Raw genomic sequence first — 18312 nt, 5'->3', positions numbered from 1 at the left:
TACTTGTATGTGTGTTTTGTGCTCTCTGGCTTAAGTAGCCTTTCAAATTGATTGTTCTTCAAGAAAATAATCAATCTTGTTTTTCTTCTTATTCATATGGGAAGGCAATTTCTTTGCTATGGAATTTGTAATTTTCATTCACAGAAATGAAACTATTCCATTGAGTCTGAGATGTAAATCCACAATTTTCTGGGCTATGCTGGATGCTATTATTTGTCATCTCGGTGGGTACAATAGGGAAAAGGCAGAAAGCTTGTATAGTACGAGTGGGTATATTAATCACACAGTGCTATGTTCGGATACACGGTAAATCACTTGATATTATGTTATTGGATGGTATAGATTCATCACACGGAAACTTCATAAAATAACCCAGGATTAGGTAGCATCTGAAATACTAGCATTTGATAAATGAGCAATAATATAAAGCCACTCTCCTTACGATAGTCTTCCCAGAAGTCGGACCTTATTCATGGATCATTATGAGTATTCTGTAAATTGTTCTATTTCCTTTCTTCTTATTGTTCATTACTTGTTGTAGAAGCAAATGTATTATATATAAAGAGTTTTTTTTATGCCGATGTGATTGGAATATTCACGCTTAATACTTTATTGTGTACTTTGCTTTACTTCTCTTGTAGAACAGCGAGCACCACTGAACCAAGGCTTGATCATGCTAGATCAACATTGTTAGGCCCTAGGCACTGCAAAGTTCACTGGTGAATGACATTTAATCTTTAGAAAGTCATTTAAATTAAAAGTATGGAAGGGTTTTATTATTAGAGTACAAGTGAGCCAATTTTTATTATCATTGAGCATGGAAACCTACCCATAATGGGATGTCTACACAGAGTATCTTCTGGCATGTGAACTAAAATGAAATGGAAAAAAGAACACGGCGCCACATAGTGCAAAGTAAAAGCCAGGTAGAACAAAGGAGCAAAGGACGATTACGCTCACCTTGAATAGTGGACACCGATAGGTGTCATAAAGGCATGGAAAGCTGCAGCCAGGTCCAAAACACAGCCAAACGAAGTTTGTTGTCAGTTGAGGGAATGGTTGAAGTGGAAAAAATAGGACCACCGGCGCTGCTATATGAAAGTGAGCAATATGGAGACTTAGGCAAGCATCTAGATAAAGGACTTTATTGTCAAAAAGGCTACGCGTTTCAACACCGAACCGGTGTCTTCATAAGGATTGGCCTGATGAAGACACCAGTTCGGTGTTGAAACGCGTAGCCTGTTTGACAATAAAGTCCTTTATCTAGATGCTTGCCTAAGTCTCCATATTGCTCACTTCCATATAGCAGCGCCGGTGGTCCTATTTTTTCCACTTCAACCATTCTGGCATGTGAAGAATAGGTGGGGGTTGAGAAACCATTGAGGGTTCTTGGAAAGAAATTTCGACTTGAGCAATATGGTCCAATTAGGTCCTTTTAGTACCTGCTTAAATGACCTATCAAATAACAACAGCCAAAGGAATAAGAAGGATCAATGAGAGATATATATTACATTCTGAAATACCGCCTTAAAGGGGTTGTCTAGTTTAGAAACCCCATTGTCATATATTCTGTTACAGAATTCAAAGTTAATAGAGAGGGGTCCCCTGTTTCGGATCCTCATAGCCAGAGTAGGGAGCGGTTACCAAGAGCATCTTTTGCTCTGGAGGACCTGACCTGTCCTCTAATACACAAACAACCCACTGACATGAGTGAGAACTGTGTAATGCTTAATTTCCCCTATGGTGGCGCTGCAGGGAAATTGAACACTTATTGACGGATTCTCCTTCAGACTACATTTGATCTCAGGGAGTCCCAGCAGGGGCACCCCTTGTGATTAGTTTATTGTCAAGAGACCTTTCTGTCAAGTAGGGATTGTCCAAAGAAGACAACCCTTTTAAAGCCTCCAGGCAGAATTTATACACTGTGCTATTCCTTGGGCAGGGCTTGAGGGGGAGGTTAATGACAGAAAACGTTAAAGAGAGAATCCGTGTGTCATGCACCACCCCCTTAGATCCTGCTCTAGGCATAAAACAATATCAGTTCTGGAATGTTCCTTTCAGGTTTTATTTCACAAATTAATATTTCTACATCCATAGCTTAGGTAAGAGTTTTTAAAATCATCTTCCAAAAAGAGGACTATTTCAAAGACAGGACTATTATGCGTAGTTCATAGTATTATCCATATCCATATTGTACATCCTTTCTTTGCTGCTGAAGTAAAGTTGATTATCGTGCTGTATGTATTACTACAGTTCAGTTTACTGTCACCTGACTTTGTTATGGGATCCTATAAATTTTAGTTGTCTAGGGGTTAGCCCATGCGGCATTTGTGAAGAACATCAGATGGACAATGAGACCAAGAAGAATAACCAAATGTCAAGACCCATTCTGCTTCAACAAAGATACATTTTGGTTGGAGTTATTTTTCTTATTCAACAATTCTTCAAGTGTTTTGATTAATTTATATAAAAAGTAAATGCTACTATATTGGATTTCTATATTGTAGTCAAGCTTACTCTACTCTCGAGACTCAAGCACCAGGGTGTGCATGCGCATTGAAGGTAATGTAAGGTAATAACACATTATGTATTGGTATTATTGTAATCTACACTTAATATATTGATACAACTATCTTCTATAATAATGTTTCAAGCTATGTCGGACTGGGTTTCTTTGGGCCCACCAGAGGAAATTATTCTGAAGGCCCACCATCAATTTTTACAGGACATGCCCACCTGTAATTGCCCACAGAAGTCCTAGTACTAATAGATTCTAATAGGTTCTTTGTCAATAAATTATTAAAATATTGTCCAACAATTACGGTACATTTACAAAATAATTTTCAAAAGGACCATTGGTGCCCATTCTTCTTTCAGAAACCTAGCCCACCGTAGGGTCCTCTGCTACTCAGGTGGGCCAGTCCAATCCTGTTTTCAAATAACCACTACCAGGACATGAAGTCTATATTGACTAAGTGGTGTTGATACCTAGTGCCACACTAACAGTGTTTTCTGATGCTTGCTCAGATCAGGTGGACCAAAACAGCAGGAAGTGCATCCGATAGATTTCAAGACTCCAGTGTATTCAACGAGACCTTGAGGATTACAAATATCCAGAGACATCAAGGAGGAAGATATTATTGCAAGGCAGAAAATGGGCTGGGCTCGCCTGCAATAAAGTCTATTCGAGTGGATGTATACTGTGAGTACAAGAAACCATTATCCTCTTCTAACCCTTTCTTATTGTATAGTATATAATGATGTATAGTCCATATAGTTGATGTATAGTCCACATGGTTGTTGTATATCACATCTGGTTTTGGAGAGCATTCGGATCCTGATTATTGTCTTCTTAACCATCGCTATTGTAGACTGGATATGACTGAATGTTGGCTAGAGCTATTGTCTACAACATAAATATAAGAGGGTCATGACACGGGATGAACCTAAATGACAAAGTCTATAACATATGTCATACATTAAAAATAAACAGATATAGATGAAGAGCAGGCACCGGAAATTTCTGACATCAGCCTTAAGAAATGTATTCGGGATATACAAAAAAATCCGATGTCTTGGGCTTTGTTCACACTTAGCGTATTGGTTTATGTTTTAACAGGAGCCATGATGGATATGTTGAATCCATTATGATCCAACATGTTCAGTGATGACGGATGAATTTTTTTCTCCATTGACTTATAATGGATCGGTCATGTTTCCTTCAGGTTTACCTTTTTTTCTGGAAGCAATATTTCAGTGTTCTTCACTATTCTGACCGTCAAAAAGCAACTGTAGCCTAACGGAAAAGAAATATCGGAGGTGTGAACAGAGCCTTACCTCTATTTTCATGCATTTTTAGGTAAAACTTGCCTAGACTTATTTCTATTCAACCTAAAAAATTAGGAAAAAGTCGGTACTCTAAAATTACGCTAATCTGTCGACTGCCAAGGTGCTGGAATATCAGAAATGCCGCTGCTGGGTTGGATAGTCGGGCAAATTCTGCAGGTTGATTTTATGGGCCTTAAGTCCCGATGCTGCATAATTTTCAATGTAATTAACACTAGTCAGACTAGCAGCATTCATTTCCACATGTAAGTGCTGGCGTCAACGTGATGATGCATTCCCAAGTGCCGACGCTGACATGTCAGACTTCTAATTGATTATTATTTAATTACGTGGAAAATTATTTCATTTTGCCTTGAGATCCATGAGATTCATTTTACAACTCACCACCGCATTGCCTGATGTAGAGGATTATCAGGCTATTTTCATATTATAATCCATTTTGGGGAAATTTTTGGACAATTTTTGGACTCCTGACAGATTATTGGGATTTCTAGACCACTGGTTGCCATATTAATAGAACGTTGATGTACTTTCTCCCATAGAATTATACCATACTTCCCAGTATTCCTTGTTTTTCGACTAAAAAATAAAAAAAAAGTTACCTTATAAACTATGAAGTAAAGGCTCTGGTCTGTCTGACACATCCCTGATTAAATAATGTCTCACTGTGATGTACTGCCAAACAGAGTCTCTGGGTGACCGTGTGACATGGAAATTATGTTCACACAAAGGAAATTTGCAGCGAAATCGGCCACGGATTCCACCACAAAATTTCACCTCCCATTCATTTTAATGGAAGTCGAAGGCTTTTTTTTCCCGCTAGCTTTTTTAGCTAGCGGGAAAAAGAAGTGTCCTGTTCCATCTTCTGGAGGTTTCCGCCTGAACCTTCAATTGATGTCAATGGGAGAAAGAATAATTCTGCAACTGATTTTGTGGCGGGACCCACCATGCAAAATCCGCCATGTGAACCGGGCCTAAGAGTTAGTACTGCTAACAGGAAGTAACTGCCAGACAGCTACTTCCTGAATTGGAGTAGAGTAGAGGTAGGCAAGAGCACAATTAAGACTTATTTTTGACTAGGGGCACTCAAAATTGTCTTTAAAAGTATGAATGCATAGGATATAGAGCATTGTAAACAAGCACACATATTTCAATACAATTTCCAGACGTTGTTAGCTCATACTAATAATATATTATCTAGTATGGGTTACAGCTCAGTATTGTCAAAAAATCTTCAGGATTGACATTATTACGTGATGCCACCCAATGGGTGGAATAGGGCTTTCAATGTTTTTAACAAACAACTGCAGGTGCAAAGTCGTAGCTTGGCACCTAATACAATCTCTAGATAAAGAACCTGCTCACCAAAATATTCTGTCTGCTATGTAGGGTTTTAAAAAAGTTGGCTAGTTTATAAACCCCATCTACATCTAGGCTATTAGGAAATCCAAAGTTAATAAAGTTCCCTTTACAGGAACCTCACCTATTAACCATAGTAGAGAGAGGCTACAAAGAGTGTCTCACCCTCTGGAGGACCCATCACGTCCTTGCATTACATTTACAGTCCATTGATTTTAATGAAAAAAGTGTAATGCTTCATCTCCCCTGTGGTGGTGCTGTAGGGAAATTAAACAACTGCTGCCAGGTTGTCCCACAGTTTACATCTGATCGCTGGTGAATCCAATAGCAGGTGACCCTGTAATCAGTGGACTCATCTGACAAAATGGATTGTCTCAAGTGATCAATCCCTTTAAAGGGGTTGTACACTACTGCACAACTGATGACCTATCCACCGGTAAAGTCATCAGTATATCACCCGGACCCCGCACCGTTAGGGTAAGTTCACATGCTAAAGTAAAAACAGCTGTAAAATACGGAGCTGTTTTCAAGGGGAAACAGCCTCTGAGTTTCAGCCATTTTAAATTGATGTGTTTTTGGAGCCATTTTTGGAGCTGTTTTTCTGTTAACACAATGAAAAATGGCTCCAAAAACGGCTCAAGAAATGACATGCACTTCTTTTTACAGAGTGTTTTTTAACGTGCCGTTTTTTCAAACGGCCGCGTAAAAAAAATGCCCCGTCTGAACGAAATGCCGTTTTTCCCATTGCAATCAATAGGCAGATGTTTGGAGGCGTTCAGCTTCCATTCTTTCAGCCATTTTTCAAGGCGTTTACGCCCTGAAAAATACCTGAAAACACTGCGTATGAACATAACCTCAAGCTGCTCTGGCTGCCTCCGGGCACCGGATGTTATGGCCCGTTATGCGATGTACGGACTCGGAAGCAGTTTGCTCCGTACATAGCATAGCGGCTGTGCTGCCGAACTGTAGCTCTGCTCCTTTTCTCTTGAATAGGAGCAGAACTCCGGTACGGCAGCTTGGCCGCTATTCAGTGGCCGGAGCCTACTGCTTCCGGCATGTACGTCCGGTGCTCGGAGGCAGCCAGAGCGGCTTAACAGTGCGGGGGGTCCGGGTGTCGGACCCCGCAAATTATGTACTGATGACCTATCCAGTGGACCTTGTCCAGTAGTGGACAACCCCTTTAAGGATGAACTGTAATAATATTATAGCATTCCTATGTTCCTTCACTGTACATGTTTTTTTTCTATATGATTCTGCTTGTTTATGATGGATACATGCTATACAATGAAATATGGTTTTATTCCTTGACAATAGATCGTTCTTTTCTTGAAATGTAGAGCTAATGTGCTGTCATGAGCGGGAGGAGGGGTAATATTAAAATAAAATAAACAAAAAAAACATTTGTGTCCTTGGAATGAACGCTGTTGTGCCAGAATATCGTCAATGGTAAACAGTCAAGTGATTATTTGTCAATTGTACTGTGAGCATACAACCAGCCAAAGAGATCTGCGAGCCGCCAAGTGCTGTCAGATTGTTTATAATGTATGTATAAATAGGAGATTTTTGTTTGAGGAAGCAGTGACGGAAAAACCTTGTGTGAAAAGGCGGCTAAACATAACAGTGATTCTACAGTAAAGACTTAAAGTGAATCACCACAATTAAAACCATGTAATTTTTAGTTTCAAAGTTCTATGATGATTAGTTTTATAATCTGTCTTTTTAGTGGTCAGAGCTCTGTTTTTCAAGCTCAAAACCCCCTGCTTCTCCCCATACAGCCATAGAGCTGCATGCCAAAATTCTGGCTGCCTGAAGCCACCTCTAGAGGGAGCTTTAGAGCATACTGTTATATTGCTGAATCAGTGTATAAGATGTATAAGTCCGTATGCAGTATGCTCCCCCTAGTGGTAACTGGAGGAAGCCATAATTATTTTATTTACCGTTGCAGGGGATTTGGAGCTCGGTATCAGAAAAAGAGTGCTCCAATTGCTATAAATATATATTATAAAGCAACAAGAAAATTTAAACCCAGTTAGGTTGAAAAAATTCAACATGGTGTTTAAGGGTTTAAAGATATAAACTGCAATTGTGAGAGTTTCTCAGGAGGTTTATCTAATAAGATAAAATAAAAAATTATTGTGAAGACTGAGATGTCGAGATGAAATTTGTTTTCTAAACAAGTTGTGCTACATGTAGACTTCTTATTGAAGTGAAGGGGATAAAGGTGGGCATCTGCCGAAAACCATTCAATACCACTGAAAGGAATCCTAGTGAATGAATATGAGGAGCACATCAAAGGAGTCTTTCTTTATTACACGGATTAGGCATTGTATGTGCCGATGCTCAACAAGTCTCCGTTCAATAAATGTTTAAACCCAATTTTCATAGATCGGAAATTTTTAACCTCTTAAAATAATTTTCTGAGAAAATGTGCTTTGGAGACAATTGTATCTTTGCTCATCATGTGCAATACGGAATTGAACGAAAAAAAAATGAAGGATGTAGCTATAGGGGGTGCAGAGGTAGAAGTCACACTTGGGCCATGATGCCAAAAGGCCCCTCTGTTACATATGAAGACCCCTTTATTATAAATGTCACATGGTAGTTTGCGGGACCCTATTACAAATTTTTCATTGGAGCCACAATGAAAAATTGAGTATAGTGATGTCATCAGATTTCCTGATCTATATAGGTCCCTTAAACACCTTAAAATAGTTGTCTGCTTTGGAAATCTCTATTTTTTAGAAGGGGACCCTATGACAAGTTGATCACAGTTTGCGACCTTTGCTTAAAAATTATAATCTTTGGGATCACCTGTCAGCAAGTGGTCAATTTCCCTCTAGCACCACCACAGGAAAAATGGAGCATTACACAATTCCCAAATGTAATATTTGGAATTTCTGGGTCCGCCCCAATGAGAGATGCTCTTCTCTTTTGCTAATTGATGAGGCTCCTGAATGGAAGACCCCATCTATTAACTCAGTATTTTTTTATAGGGTATTTGAGAACTCTTTTCTAAACCTGACAACCCTTTTATGTTGGAATGTGATTTAATAACATAATAAATCCTGACTCCTGACGGATCATGAATTTCTTTTACTTTTTACCAAAAAACAATAAAGACTTAAGTAAAATGTCAAAGTAAAGATTTCCACTGACTGAAGCTGTAAGTCGCATGTGCTGTTATCACCTTTAACGACACTAGATCAGAGCTATTTATGTAGAATAAGACCAAAATGGGCCCAGAACTGTTAACCAAGCAAATCTAAGCACCAGTAATTTTAGTAGAATAATATAAATCATGTAAATGATGGAAAATGGCAGACTAGTGAAATCTTACACATGTAATCTTATATCTGACATTTTAGTAAAGCACATTATTTCTTAAAGGCTTATTTCCATCTCACAAACTTATGGCATTTCCACAGGATTTGCCATAAATGTGTGATATGTGCGAGTACCAACTTAGGACCCTGCACCCGTATTGAGAATGGGGGTCACCAAACTCCATCCCACCTAGTAAGCCTGCCGGTTTTCAGGTGGAGTGTAAGTGGAGGGATGGTCATGCATGCGCGCGGCTCTTTCCATTCTGTGATATGGGAGTTACAGAAACAGCCGAGCACCACTTGCTCGGGTGTTCCTATAACTCCCATAGAACATAAAGGAGAGAGCTGCGCGCATGCGTGACCATCTCTTCATTCATTTTCCTCCATGGACGAGTGACCCCCAGAGGTATTAGCTGCACTTATCACACATGTTTGCATATCCTGTGAATATGCCATAAATGTGTGAGATGGGAAAATGTTTTGCAATTCACTCATTTACAGTGGTCCAACTCAAAGTTTGACCCAAAAGATTTTTGGGAAAGAAAATAACATTTGAATCTATTAAATGAGACCAGGCATGGGAAGTTTCATACATAAAAACAACAAAAAAAAAATATTGAATTTTATAGTTTTTAAAATTAAAGGGGTTGTCCAGTCCCTAAAAATGTATGGCCTATCCTCAGGATAGGCCATCAATAGCTGATCGCTCAGGGTCCGAGTCTCGGGACCCCCACCGATCAGCTGATTTTAAGGGGGTGCAGCGCTTGTATGAGCCCTGCTTCCCCTTCATTTCTACTTGCACACTGTAAATCATTGACACAGAAGTAGCGGTGGTCGCACCCCGAGCGATCATCTATTGATGGCCTATCCTAACGTAAGGACATACATTTTTAGGGACTGGACAACCCCTTTAAAGTGGTTGTCCACTTTGGAAGAACTCTTTTTCTTAGAAGGGTCTCCTGATGATAAGCTGATCATGGAGCCAACTTCTGCTGGGACTCCCAGCGATCAAGTGTAATTTGTGGGTAACCTAACATCAAGTGTTCAATTTCTCTGCAAAGTGGTTGCCTTGTTTAGAAAACTAATTTTCATACACACTATTAGGGAATTCTTAGTTAATAGAGGGGGGTCCTCTGGAGTGGAGATTGGTTACAAAGAGCATCTCTTGCTCTGGAAGACCTGTTATGTCCTGCATTACACAGACAACTTATTGCTTATTGATGGTCACTATGTAATCCTTAACTTCCCCTGTGGTGGCACTGCAGGAAAATTTACCACTTACAGCCAGATTTTCCTTCAGATTACAGCTGATCGCTAGGGTCCCAGCAAGTTTAATTTATGGGATGGAATAAGGAGATAGATATAGATAGATAGATAGATAGATAGATAGATAGATAGATAGATAGATAGATAGATAGATAGATAGATAGATAGATAGATAGATAGATAGATAGATAGATAGATAGATAGTGGATGGATAGGTTCCTTCACGTGAACTCTTCCTTCCCATCTCTACATTTATAGCAAACTACAATGCTAGCTAAAATATAATATAAAATAATTCATAGAGAACGAGCAGTGACTTTTATAGTTTTGTAGCTGATCCTATTTGTAGCTGATCCTAAACAGCATGGAGAACATTTTTATATTACATAGTGATGTATCCTCCCATTACTCAACCTGTCAGCTGTGCACTTTCAAGACCAAGTCACTTACAAAATGTCACTGATATGTGTCATATTTCCAGCGCTGACATTGCTCTGCTCCCTGAGCACATGTGCCCTACAGTACTTATTTTGTACATTTTGATTTTGATTTTTTTTATCTTCTGCTCTGTAGCGTTTTGGGTGTTTATGCGTTTTGTTTCTGGAAATACAGTAATAAAAATTACTTGCTAAACATTTATGGATAATTTTTTGTATATCTGTATGTATTCATAGTGTATCGAAGGGATCGGGAACTCAGATTAAGGCCTCATGCACACGAACGTATTTTTTCCCTTGGTCCTTGGTCACACGTATTCGACCCGTATTGCACCAGTATTTACGGACCCGTGCCCGTAAATACGGGCTCGGTGTCACCAGTATTCCACCCGTATTTACGGGCACGTTTTCGCTGCAAAATTGCACTGCACTAATCGGCAGCCCCTTCTCTCTATCAGTGCAGGATAGAGAGAAGGGGCAGCCCTTTCCGAGGTTAAAGTAAAAGAAATTCATACTTACCCGGCCGATGTCTTGGTGACGCGTCCCTTTCTTGACATCCAGCCCGACCTCTCTGGATGACGCTGCAGTCCATGTGACCGCTGCAGCCTGTGATTGGCCTGTGATTGGCTGCAGCGGTCACATGGGCTGAAACGTCATTCCGGGAGGCCGGACTGGAGGAAGAAGCAGGGAGTTCTGGCTAAGTATGAACGTCTTTTTGTTTTACAGGTTGATCTATATTGTGATCGGTAGTTTCTGTCCAGGGTGCTGAAAGAGTTACGTCCGATCGTTTAACTCTTTCAGCACCCTGGACAGCGACTATTTACTGACGTCGCCTAACAACGCTTCCCGTAATTACGGGTGCACACACGTAGTCACCCGTAATTATGGGTGCACACACGTAGTCACCCGTAATTATGGGTGCACACACCTAGTCACCCGTAATTACGGGAGCCCCATAGACTTCTATGGGCCTGCCCGTGCCGTAATTACGGCCTAAAATAGGACATGTTCTATATTTTTTAACGGCCCGGGCACCTTCCCGTAAGCATACAGGGAGGTACCCGTGGCCAATAGAAGTCTATGGTTTTTACGTTCGTGTTCATGGGGCCTTACTCTGTTGAAAAACTCTAATTGAACCAATAGTTGGGGCACAAGCACATGGGCCTAACCAATGTTATCAGACTTATCTCAGGTATTCTATGTTCTGATTATGAATTTATGCAGCCAGCATTGCACTCAACAGGAGTTGTATAAATCTGCACGCAGCTAGCCCCCCCCCCCAGTGGTGGTTGCAGGTTGCAGGTAGCCACTACAACAGTGTCACGGTTCAGTGCCGGGCCTTCTTCCACCACTAAGCCACATAACAATGGTGTATGCCACAGGTACAGATATTCAAATTTCTAAAATCAAGTACTGTACTTATTCTCTCCTGCAATGGGTGGAATAGTGGTGGTGGATATGCCTTTCTGTTCTGTTGTGCGTTCATAAACCAGCATTACAAGTGGAACATTTTGATTTCTGTTTTTTTTGGCCTCTCTTCTATAAATCCAACCCCATTGGAATTAACCCATTTTGGTTTTACATTTTTAAGATACATAGGAATTGCCATAAATTGTTTTCTCTTTAGAAAGGAATAGATCCCATAGATCGGCTCAGCACATTCAACCACATGCATACTGTAGATGTACTTTATTTTCCACCTCTCCTAGTTCTGTTCAGACTTAAAGGGTCTCATCCAGACAACCCCTTTCCATTTGCCCCTTTAGGGTTTATAGATGTCATTAAGGGGGGCTCCTTTAAGAATTTTTGCGTTCTTGTCGAATCTACCTGTTCACACCTCTGTGATCAATATATTGATTTTTTATTCCAAATAATCAAAGTCTGGAGCGTAGTTGTGGGTGAAAAGGAGGTGGGTGCAAGCGCTGGTTCCCTGGGGGGTGGTGTTCTAACAAGTCATTCTGTCTTGGCAATGGTATTTACATACAGGGTAAGGCCAACAAAATTAACGGGATTGTGTAGTTTAGAAAACCCATTTTCATATTCCCCATTTAGGAAGTTCTGAGATAATATCACTGTTCGGGATTCTCATTGCTTAGCCAGAGTGAAGAGAGGTTACAAAGACCGTCTCTCGCTCTGAAGGACCTGTCCTGTCCTGCATTACACAGACAACACATTGATGTGAATGGGCACTGTGTAATTCATAATTTCCCCTGCGGTGGTGCTGCAGAGAAATGTAACACTTACTGACAAGTTTCCCCACAGATCACAGCTGATCGCTGGGGAATATTTTGTGATCCACTTATTGTCAAGGGAACCTTCTAAAGAATAGGGATTGTCCAAAGCAGAGAGCCCCTTTTATCTGTCCCAGGGGGGAAGAAAAGTCCAGCTATGACTCAGCTCAAAGTATTCTATAATCATTTCTAGCTTCGATTCTGTTTTGCTTTAGTATACTGTAGTTCTGCTTCAATGCAACCATCTCTCCAACTTCAAATCTCCGTATTTGGGGGAAAAAAAATAAAAAATTGCCTGATGTAAATTTAATTGCTCGTCATAAATGTACATGTTTGATTTTATTTTAAATGACTGAATTCTCCTGTGTAATTTGAGGTATGGTAATTGAAACATTTGTACAATCATTTCCTAAAACAATAATTTGCATTCATCTTGACAGATCTATTTTCATCAATATCCCATCAAAGGGTTTTATTAAAACAAAGTAACGATGATGTTAGTTAATACACATATGAATTCGATATGCAAATGAAGCATCCCGTATACACTGACATCATGGTAAACAATTCCTGCAAAAAAAAGCATAATAAGTGGAAAATTAGTTTTTTTTATTCTATTTCCAACCCGAAGGCCCCGGGAAAAGAGCGGAGCCCTGCTATATTTAGACCGAAGTCTGATTTGAAAGATAAATATACATAATTTCCAGAAGTATTTTGGAACTCTTACTGAATGAAGCAATCAAGTCTCTTTTCAATGCTTGAACACATTCATTTTAGGTGGAAGAAAATCAATGATCATATTAAGCATCACTACAGTCTGACCCGAGCATTTTCAGCCATTATGATAAAAGCACTGCACTGTTTTTGCAGACACATTTGGCGATTTGTGCTATTCGGAGCTGCAATTTATAAGAGGATTGCAGAGTGGATGCCTTGTCTGTTCAGATGGCAATAGATACTCAGATCAAAGGGGTTTTCCGATAATAGACTTTAAGGCCCCATGCACACGACCGTAAAAAATCTCCGTAATTGCGGACTGCAATACGGTTTGCAATTATGGACCCGCCCGATTCTATTGGCCGCAGACACCTTTCCGTATCGTTACATAGAACTGTGCCTTGAATTATGGAGCATGTCCTACTTTTTGTTTTTTACAGGTCGTGCTCCCATACTTTGTATGGGAGCAGGGCCCAAAAATGGGGCCCGCGTTTTCCGGCCGTGCCCGCAATCGCGGGCCGTGATTACGGGCACGGTCGTGAGCATGAGGCCTAACCCCTTTGTCAAGGATTTAAAAAAAACTGTTTATGTGAAAAGGTGTGGTGCTGTTTTTGCAGTAATGTTTTTCTTAGGCCCCATGCACACGACTGTATTTTCGTCTATATGTATATACGGATCTGTAAAAAAGGGAGGCTGCAAATGATGTCATGAACGTGTTGCCTAGCAACGCTTCACTAAATACGGACGGTGTACGGATGAACATCCGTAGCCGTCCGTATTTCCGGAAGCTCCCATAGATTTCTATGGGAGAGTCTGTGCCGTAATTACTGACAAGAATAGGACAGGTTGTATCACTTTTTCACCATAGACACCCATCAGTAAAAATACTGAAAGGTGTCAGTGGCCAATAGAAATGAATGGGTCCGTAATTACTGATGAAAAATATGGTCGTGTGTATGGGGCCTTAATCCTGGACAAACCTTTAAGGCCTCATGCACATTTTTGTGCTGTGGTCCCATACAAAGTACGGCCCGCAAAAAACGAAAAGTAGGACATGCTCCATATTTCCAGGCACAGTTTTGCGGCACGGACACCATTCCATAGTGATACGTCAAAGTGTCCGCAGGCTAATAGAACCGGACAGGTCCGTAATTGTGGACCGTATTGCGGTCCGCAAATATGGATTTTTTTTTTACTGTCGTGTGCATGGGGCCTAAGGATGCGGCCTATTTTGGACCTTCAGGATGCCGCCTTTTTTAAGCCTCTGCAACCATTTGCAGATAATGCAAAATCAGCAGCACATCACAAATCCCAGTACCATAGGGAAAATAGTTTTACTGTGTATAGACTTGGTGCAAATGGCGTCGAGCTGTAGCCACTCCAACTCCACATCAACAATAATATCTGGAAAACCCGCAGCACACGTTCTTGAAATTGTAAAGCAAAAATACCCTTTATTTCACCATAAGGGCGGGTTCACACATGGCGGAATTGCACTTAAATTCCGCTGCGGACACTCCGCAGCGTTAATCCGCAGCGGAGCCGTTTCTACATTGACTTTCACTTTAATTTCGCAGTGTTCGTTTACACGATGCGTACAATTCCGCTGCGGAGCATAGGCTGCGGAGCGGAATTTGGTGTCCGCAGCATGCTCTGTCTGTTGCGGAGCAGTGGCGGACTCATGGCGGAATTTCTCCATTGACTTCAATGGAGATTCAAAGTTCCGCAATGAAGTCCGCAGCTGTCATGCACATGTCATGTGTGCTGCGGATGCGTCTTGCTTTTTTTACTTGACATTTCTTCATTCTGGCTGGACCTATGTATTTCTAGGTCTACAGCCAGACTGAGGAAGTCAATGGGGCTCCCGTAATGACGGGAGCGTTGCTAGGAGACGTCAGTAAATAGTCACTGTCCAGGGTGCTGAAAGAGTTAAGCGATCGGCAGTAACTGTTTCTGCACCCGGGACAGTGACTACCGATCTCAATATACATGTATCTGTAAAAAAAAATGAAGTTCGTACTTACCGAGAACTCCCTGTTTCTGTCTCCAGTCCGGCCTCCCAGGATGACGTTTCAGAGTAAGTGACGGCTGCAGCCAATCACAGGCCAAGCACAGGCTGCAGCGGTCACATGGACTGGCGCGTCATCCAGGGAGGTCGGGCTGGATGCCGAAGGAGGGACGCGTCATAAAGACAACGGGCGGTAAGTATGAATTTCTTTTACTTTCACTAGGGAAAGTGCTGTCCCTTCTCTCTATCCTGCACTGATAGGGAGAAGGGAAGCACTTTTCCCGCAGTCCGCAGCAGCTAGTCCGCATCAATTTTCTGCACATTTTGTGCAGATCCGCAGCCGTAATCCGCAACCCGGATTAGGTGCGGCATTGATGCGGACAGTTGCGGAGGAATTCCGCCATGTGTGGTCATGCCCTAACATAGCAACATTTTGACCCAAGCATGGGTCCTCCTCAAGCCATTTGCACCCCTGATCACTTTTCGGGGGCGTGCCGATGGGCTTACAGAGAGGCCTATTGACTGCAGCATGTGGTTAAAACGGTCTGGATTGTAGTTATAGGGGTATTCACATCTTGAACATTTATGGCATATCCTTACAACAGAAGGTAGAACGGAGTCAGGGGGCCCTGTTCTAGGGATCGGTGTGGGTTCCAGAGGTAGCACCTGCACCTAACCAACATTTATTACATATCCTGTGGATATGCAATAAATATCTGACATGGGAATACCCCTTTAACACCGATCCCAGGCGTTGCACTGGGTATCAACTGTATATTACACCTAACACTGCTGCTGATGGCGTTTGCATAGTTTTGTTGGCTGTGTCATCTTTGTGCCACAATATTATGGCGTGGTGTGGAAAGGAGTTAAAGGAACACTCTGGATAAAACTCATACACTATGTTATGCCTAGTGCAGGGGGTAAGGAACTGTGCATCCTTGTGTCAAGCTCCGCCCCCTTAGGCCCTTCACTAAGTCTAATTCAGTATATCAGTTTTGTCTAGTGTGTTCCTTTAATGATATGTCTATTAGGCTTTGTTCACATCTGCGCTAGGGCTCTAGCTAGGGTTCTGTTGTTTTGACGGAATCAATACCGTAGTCGACTACGAACCCTCAAAATGATGGAACCCTTGCACAACGGAGACAAACGGAAACCATTGGCACCAGATCCGTCACCATTGAAATCAATGGTGATGGAAACGGAAACGTATGGTTTCCGTTTGTGTCTGCAGGGCTCTGTTCCGACAGAAAGCTCAGATGGAACGATGGAACGAAGCCTAAAACACATTAGTGGGAGGCATGCAGCCTAGTCCCTTATCCATGACAAGTGGCTGATAAGAGAAAACACAATGAATTCGAGTGCACAGAAAAGGCAGGTAAGATTAAAGGGGTTGTCTAATTTAAAAAAAATTAAAATATCCTATTAGTGAATTCTGAGCTAATGGAGGAGTGGCTGTCATTCAAGACCTCCACCAATTAATCAGAGTGAAGTATGGCTACAAAATGTATCTCTCTCTTTTTCTATAGGACCAGATACAACTATGCATTACAGGGACAGTCCATTCATTTCAATGGGCACCATGTAATACTCCATCTTCCCTGCGGTGGCGCTGCTGGGGAAATGAACACTTACTGCCTGGTACACCGGCAGATAACAACTAAGAGAGCTACGCAGTGGGACACATTTTGATAAGCTTATTTTCAGGGTATCTAACATAAAGGAGTTGTCTAAAGTGGACAAGCCCTTTAATGTTTATTGTCTCTTTAAAATGATCAGGGATGATAAGGATTAAAGGGGTTGTCCAGGTTGGGGACTATTTTTTTTGCTGATGATCTTTCCACAGGATAGTTCATCAGTATATGATCGGTGGAGGGTCCAACATCGAGACCCAGCACCAATCAGCTGTCCCGGCTGCCACCAGGCGCCAGAGGTTATGCATGGTCGGTGCCGGAAGCAGAAGGATCCAACCACTGTGTAGCGGCCGTGCTACAGAACTGCTTCTCTGCTCCTAATGAAGTGAATGGGAGCAGAGCTGCAGTAACCCAGCACGGCCGTTATACAGTGGTTGGAGCCTTCTGCTTCCAACACCAAACCCTTCATAGCTTCGGGCACCCGGAGGCAGCCAAAACAGCTGATCAGTGCTTGTAGCAGGTGTCAGAACCCCCACCGATCATATATTGATGACCTATCCTGTGAATAAGCCATCAGTATAAAAAACACCCCCAACCTGGACAACCCCTCTAGGTAAATCTGGTTCGTTTTTTAACATATTTAAAATTGGAAAAAATACAAGACAGCAATATGAACTTAACCACTTGAAATATTCAACACACAATTCTTTTTCTGCGCTTCATATTTTCTAATCACATTCAAGACCTGCCATCATGCATTATTATGCGCCCATACCCAACCTCAATATTTTCCTCTGGCACCCCTATCCCACAATACACTTCCCGCATGAAAGACATTGTATTAATAAGCCTTTCATGTCTGCATCAAAATAAGGGATCATTTTAAGCCAAGATTTTGAAAGCTCCTTCTGTGATGTAAAAGAAAAACTAAAGGTCCGTATTTTCCAAAGAAAAATGAAAACCTTTTATAAAGAGAAACTTCTTTTGTCTGCATTGTCACCCATAGGAAATCTCATCCCTAGATTAATATTTACTGCACAGTGAAATTCTGCCAGTCCTGAATCTGAATCTATAAAATCAGGAAATAGTACCCAGGACCTACAGTACAAAGAACCAAAATACTTATTATTGGCCCTACTCATATTAGGGTGTCAGTAAGAATCTTATTGAATTTGTTTGATATGCAGGACATTATTATGTCCCAATAAATCCCCCAAATAAGGATTGTAATATACCTGCCGTCAAAATTGTGCTCCGTTTCCTGTTGGACCCAAGAACGTTATAATGGATACGATGTCTCAGAGGCTGATGGGTAGGGTTGCCACCTATTCCACCCACAAATACTGACCACAAGGGTTATCCTTCTCAATGCCTGGTTAGTTAAACATGGAGCGTGATTCGACACTTAAGTTACATAGTTACATCATTCGTACGGTTGAAAAAAGACACATGTCCACCAAGTTTAACCAAGGGATAGGAAAATGGAAGGGA

The 18312-nt window shown here is 41.3% G+C and overlaps 1 protein-coding gene across 4 annotated transcripts in view; it reads left to right on the top strand.

The window, feature by feature from the left end:
• The window catches only part of MDGA2 (MAM domain containing glycosylphosphatidylinositol anchor 2), a 392414-nt gene that overhangs the window by 211267 nt on the left and 162835 nt on the right, over window positions 1–18312 (top strand). For all 4 annotated transcript variants that reach the window (XM_075843991.1, XM_075843990.1, XM_075843989.1 and 1 more), the window contains exon 3: window positions 3028–3202. In XM_075843991.1, the coding sequence (XP_075700106.1) occupies window positions 3028–3202 (175 nt within the window). The remainder of the gene's footprint in view (window positions 1–3027; window positions 3203–18312) is intronic.

Source organism: Rhinoderma darwinii, chromosome 12 (assembly GCF_050947455.1).
Source record: "Rhinoderma darwinii isolate aRhiDar2 chromosome 12, aRhiDar2.hap1, whole genome shotgun sequence".
Taxonomy (NCBI): domain Eukaryota; kingdom Metazoa; phylum Chordata; class Amphibia; order Anura; family Rhinodermatidae; genus Rhinoderma; species Rhinoderma darwinii.
This window is presented reverse-complemented; position numbering and strand designations above follow the sequence as displayed.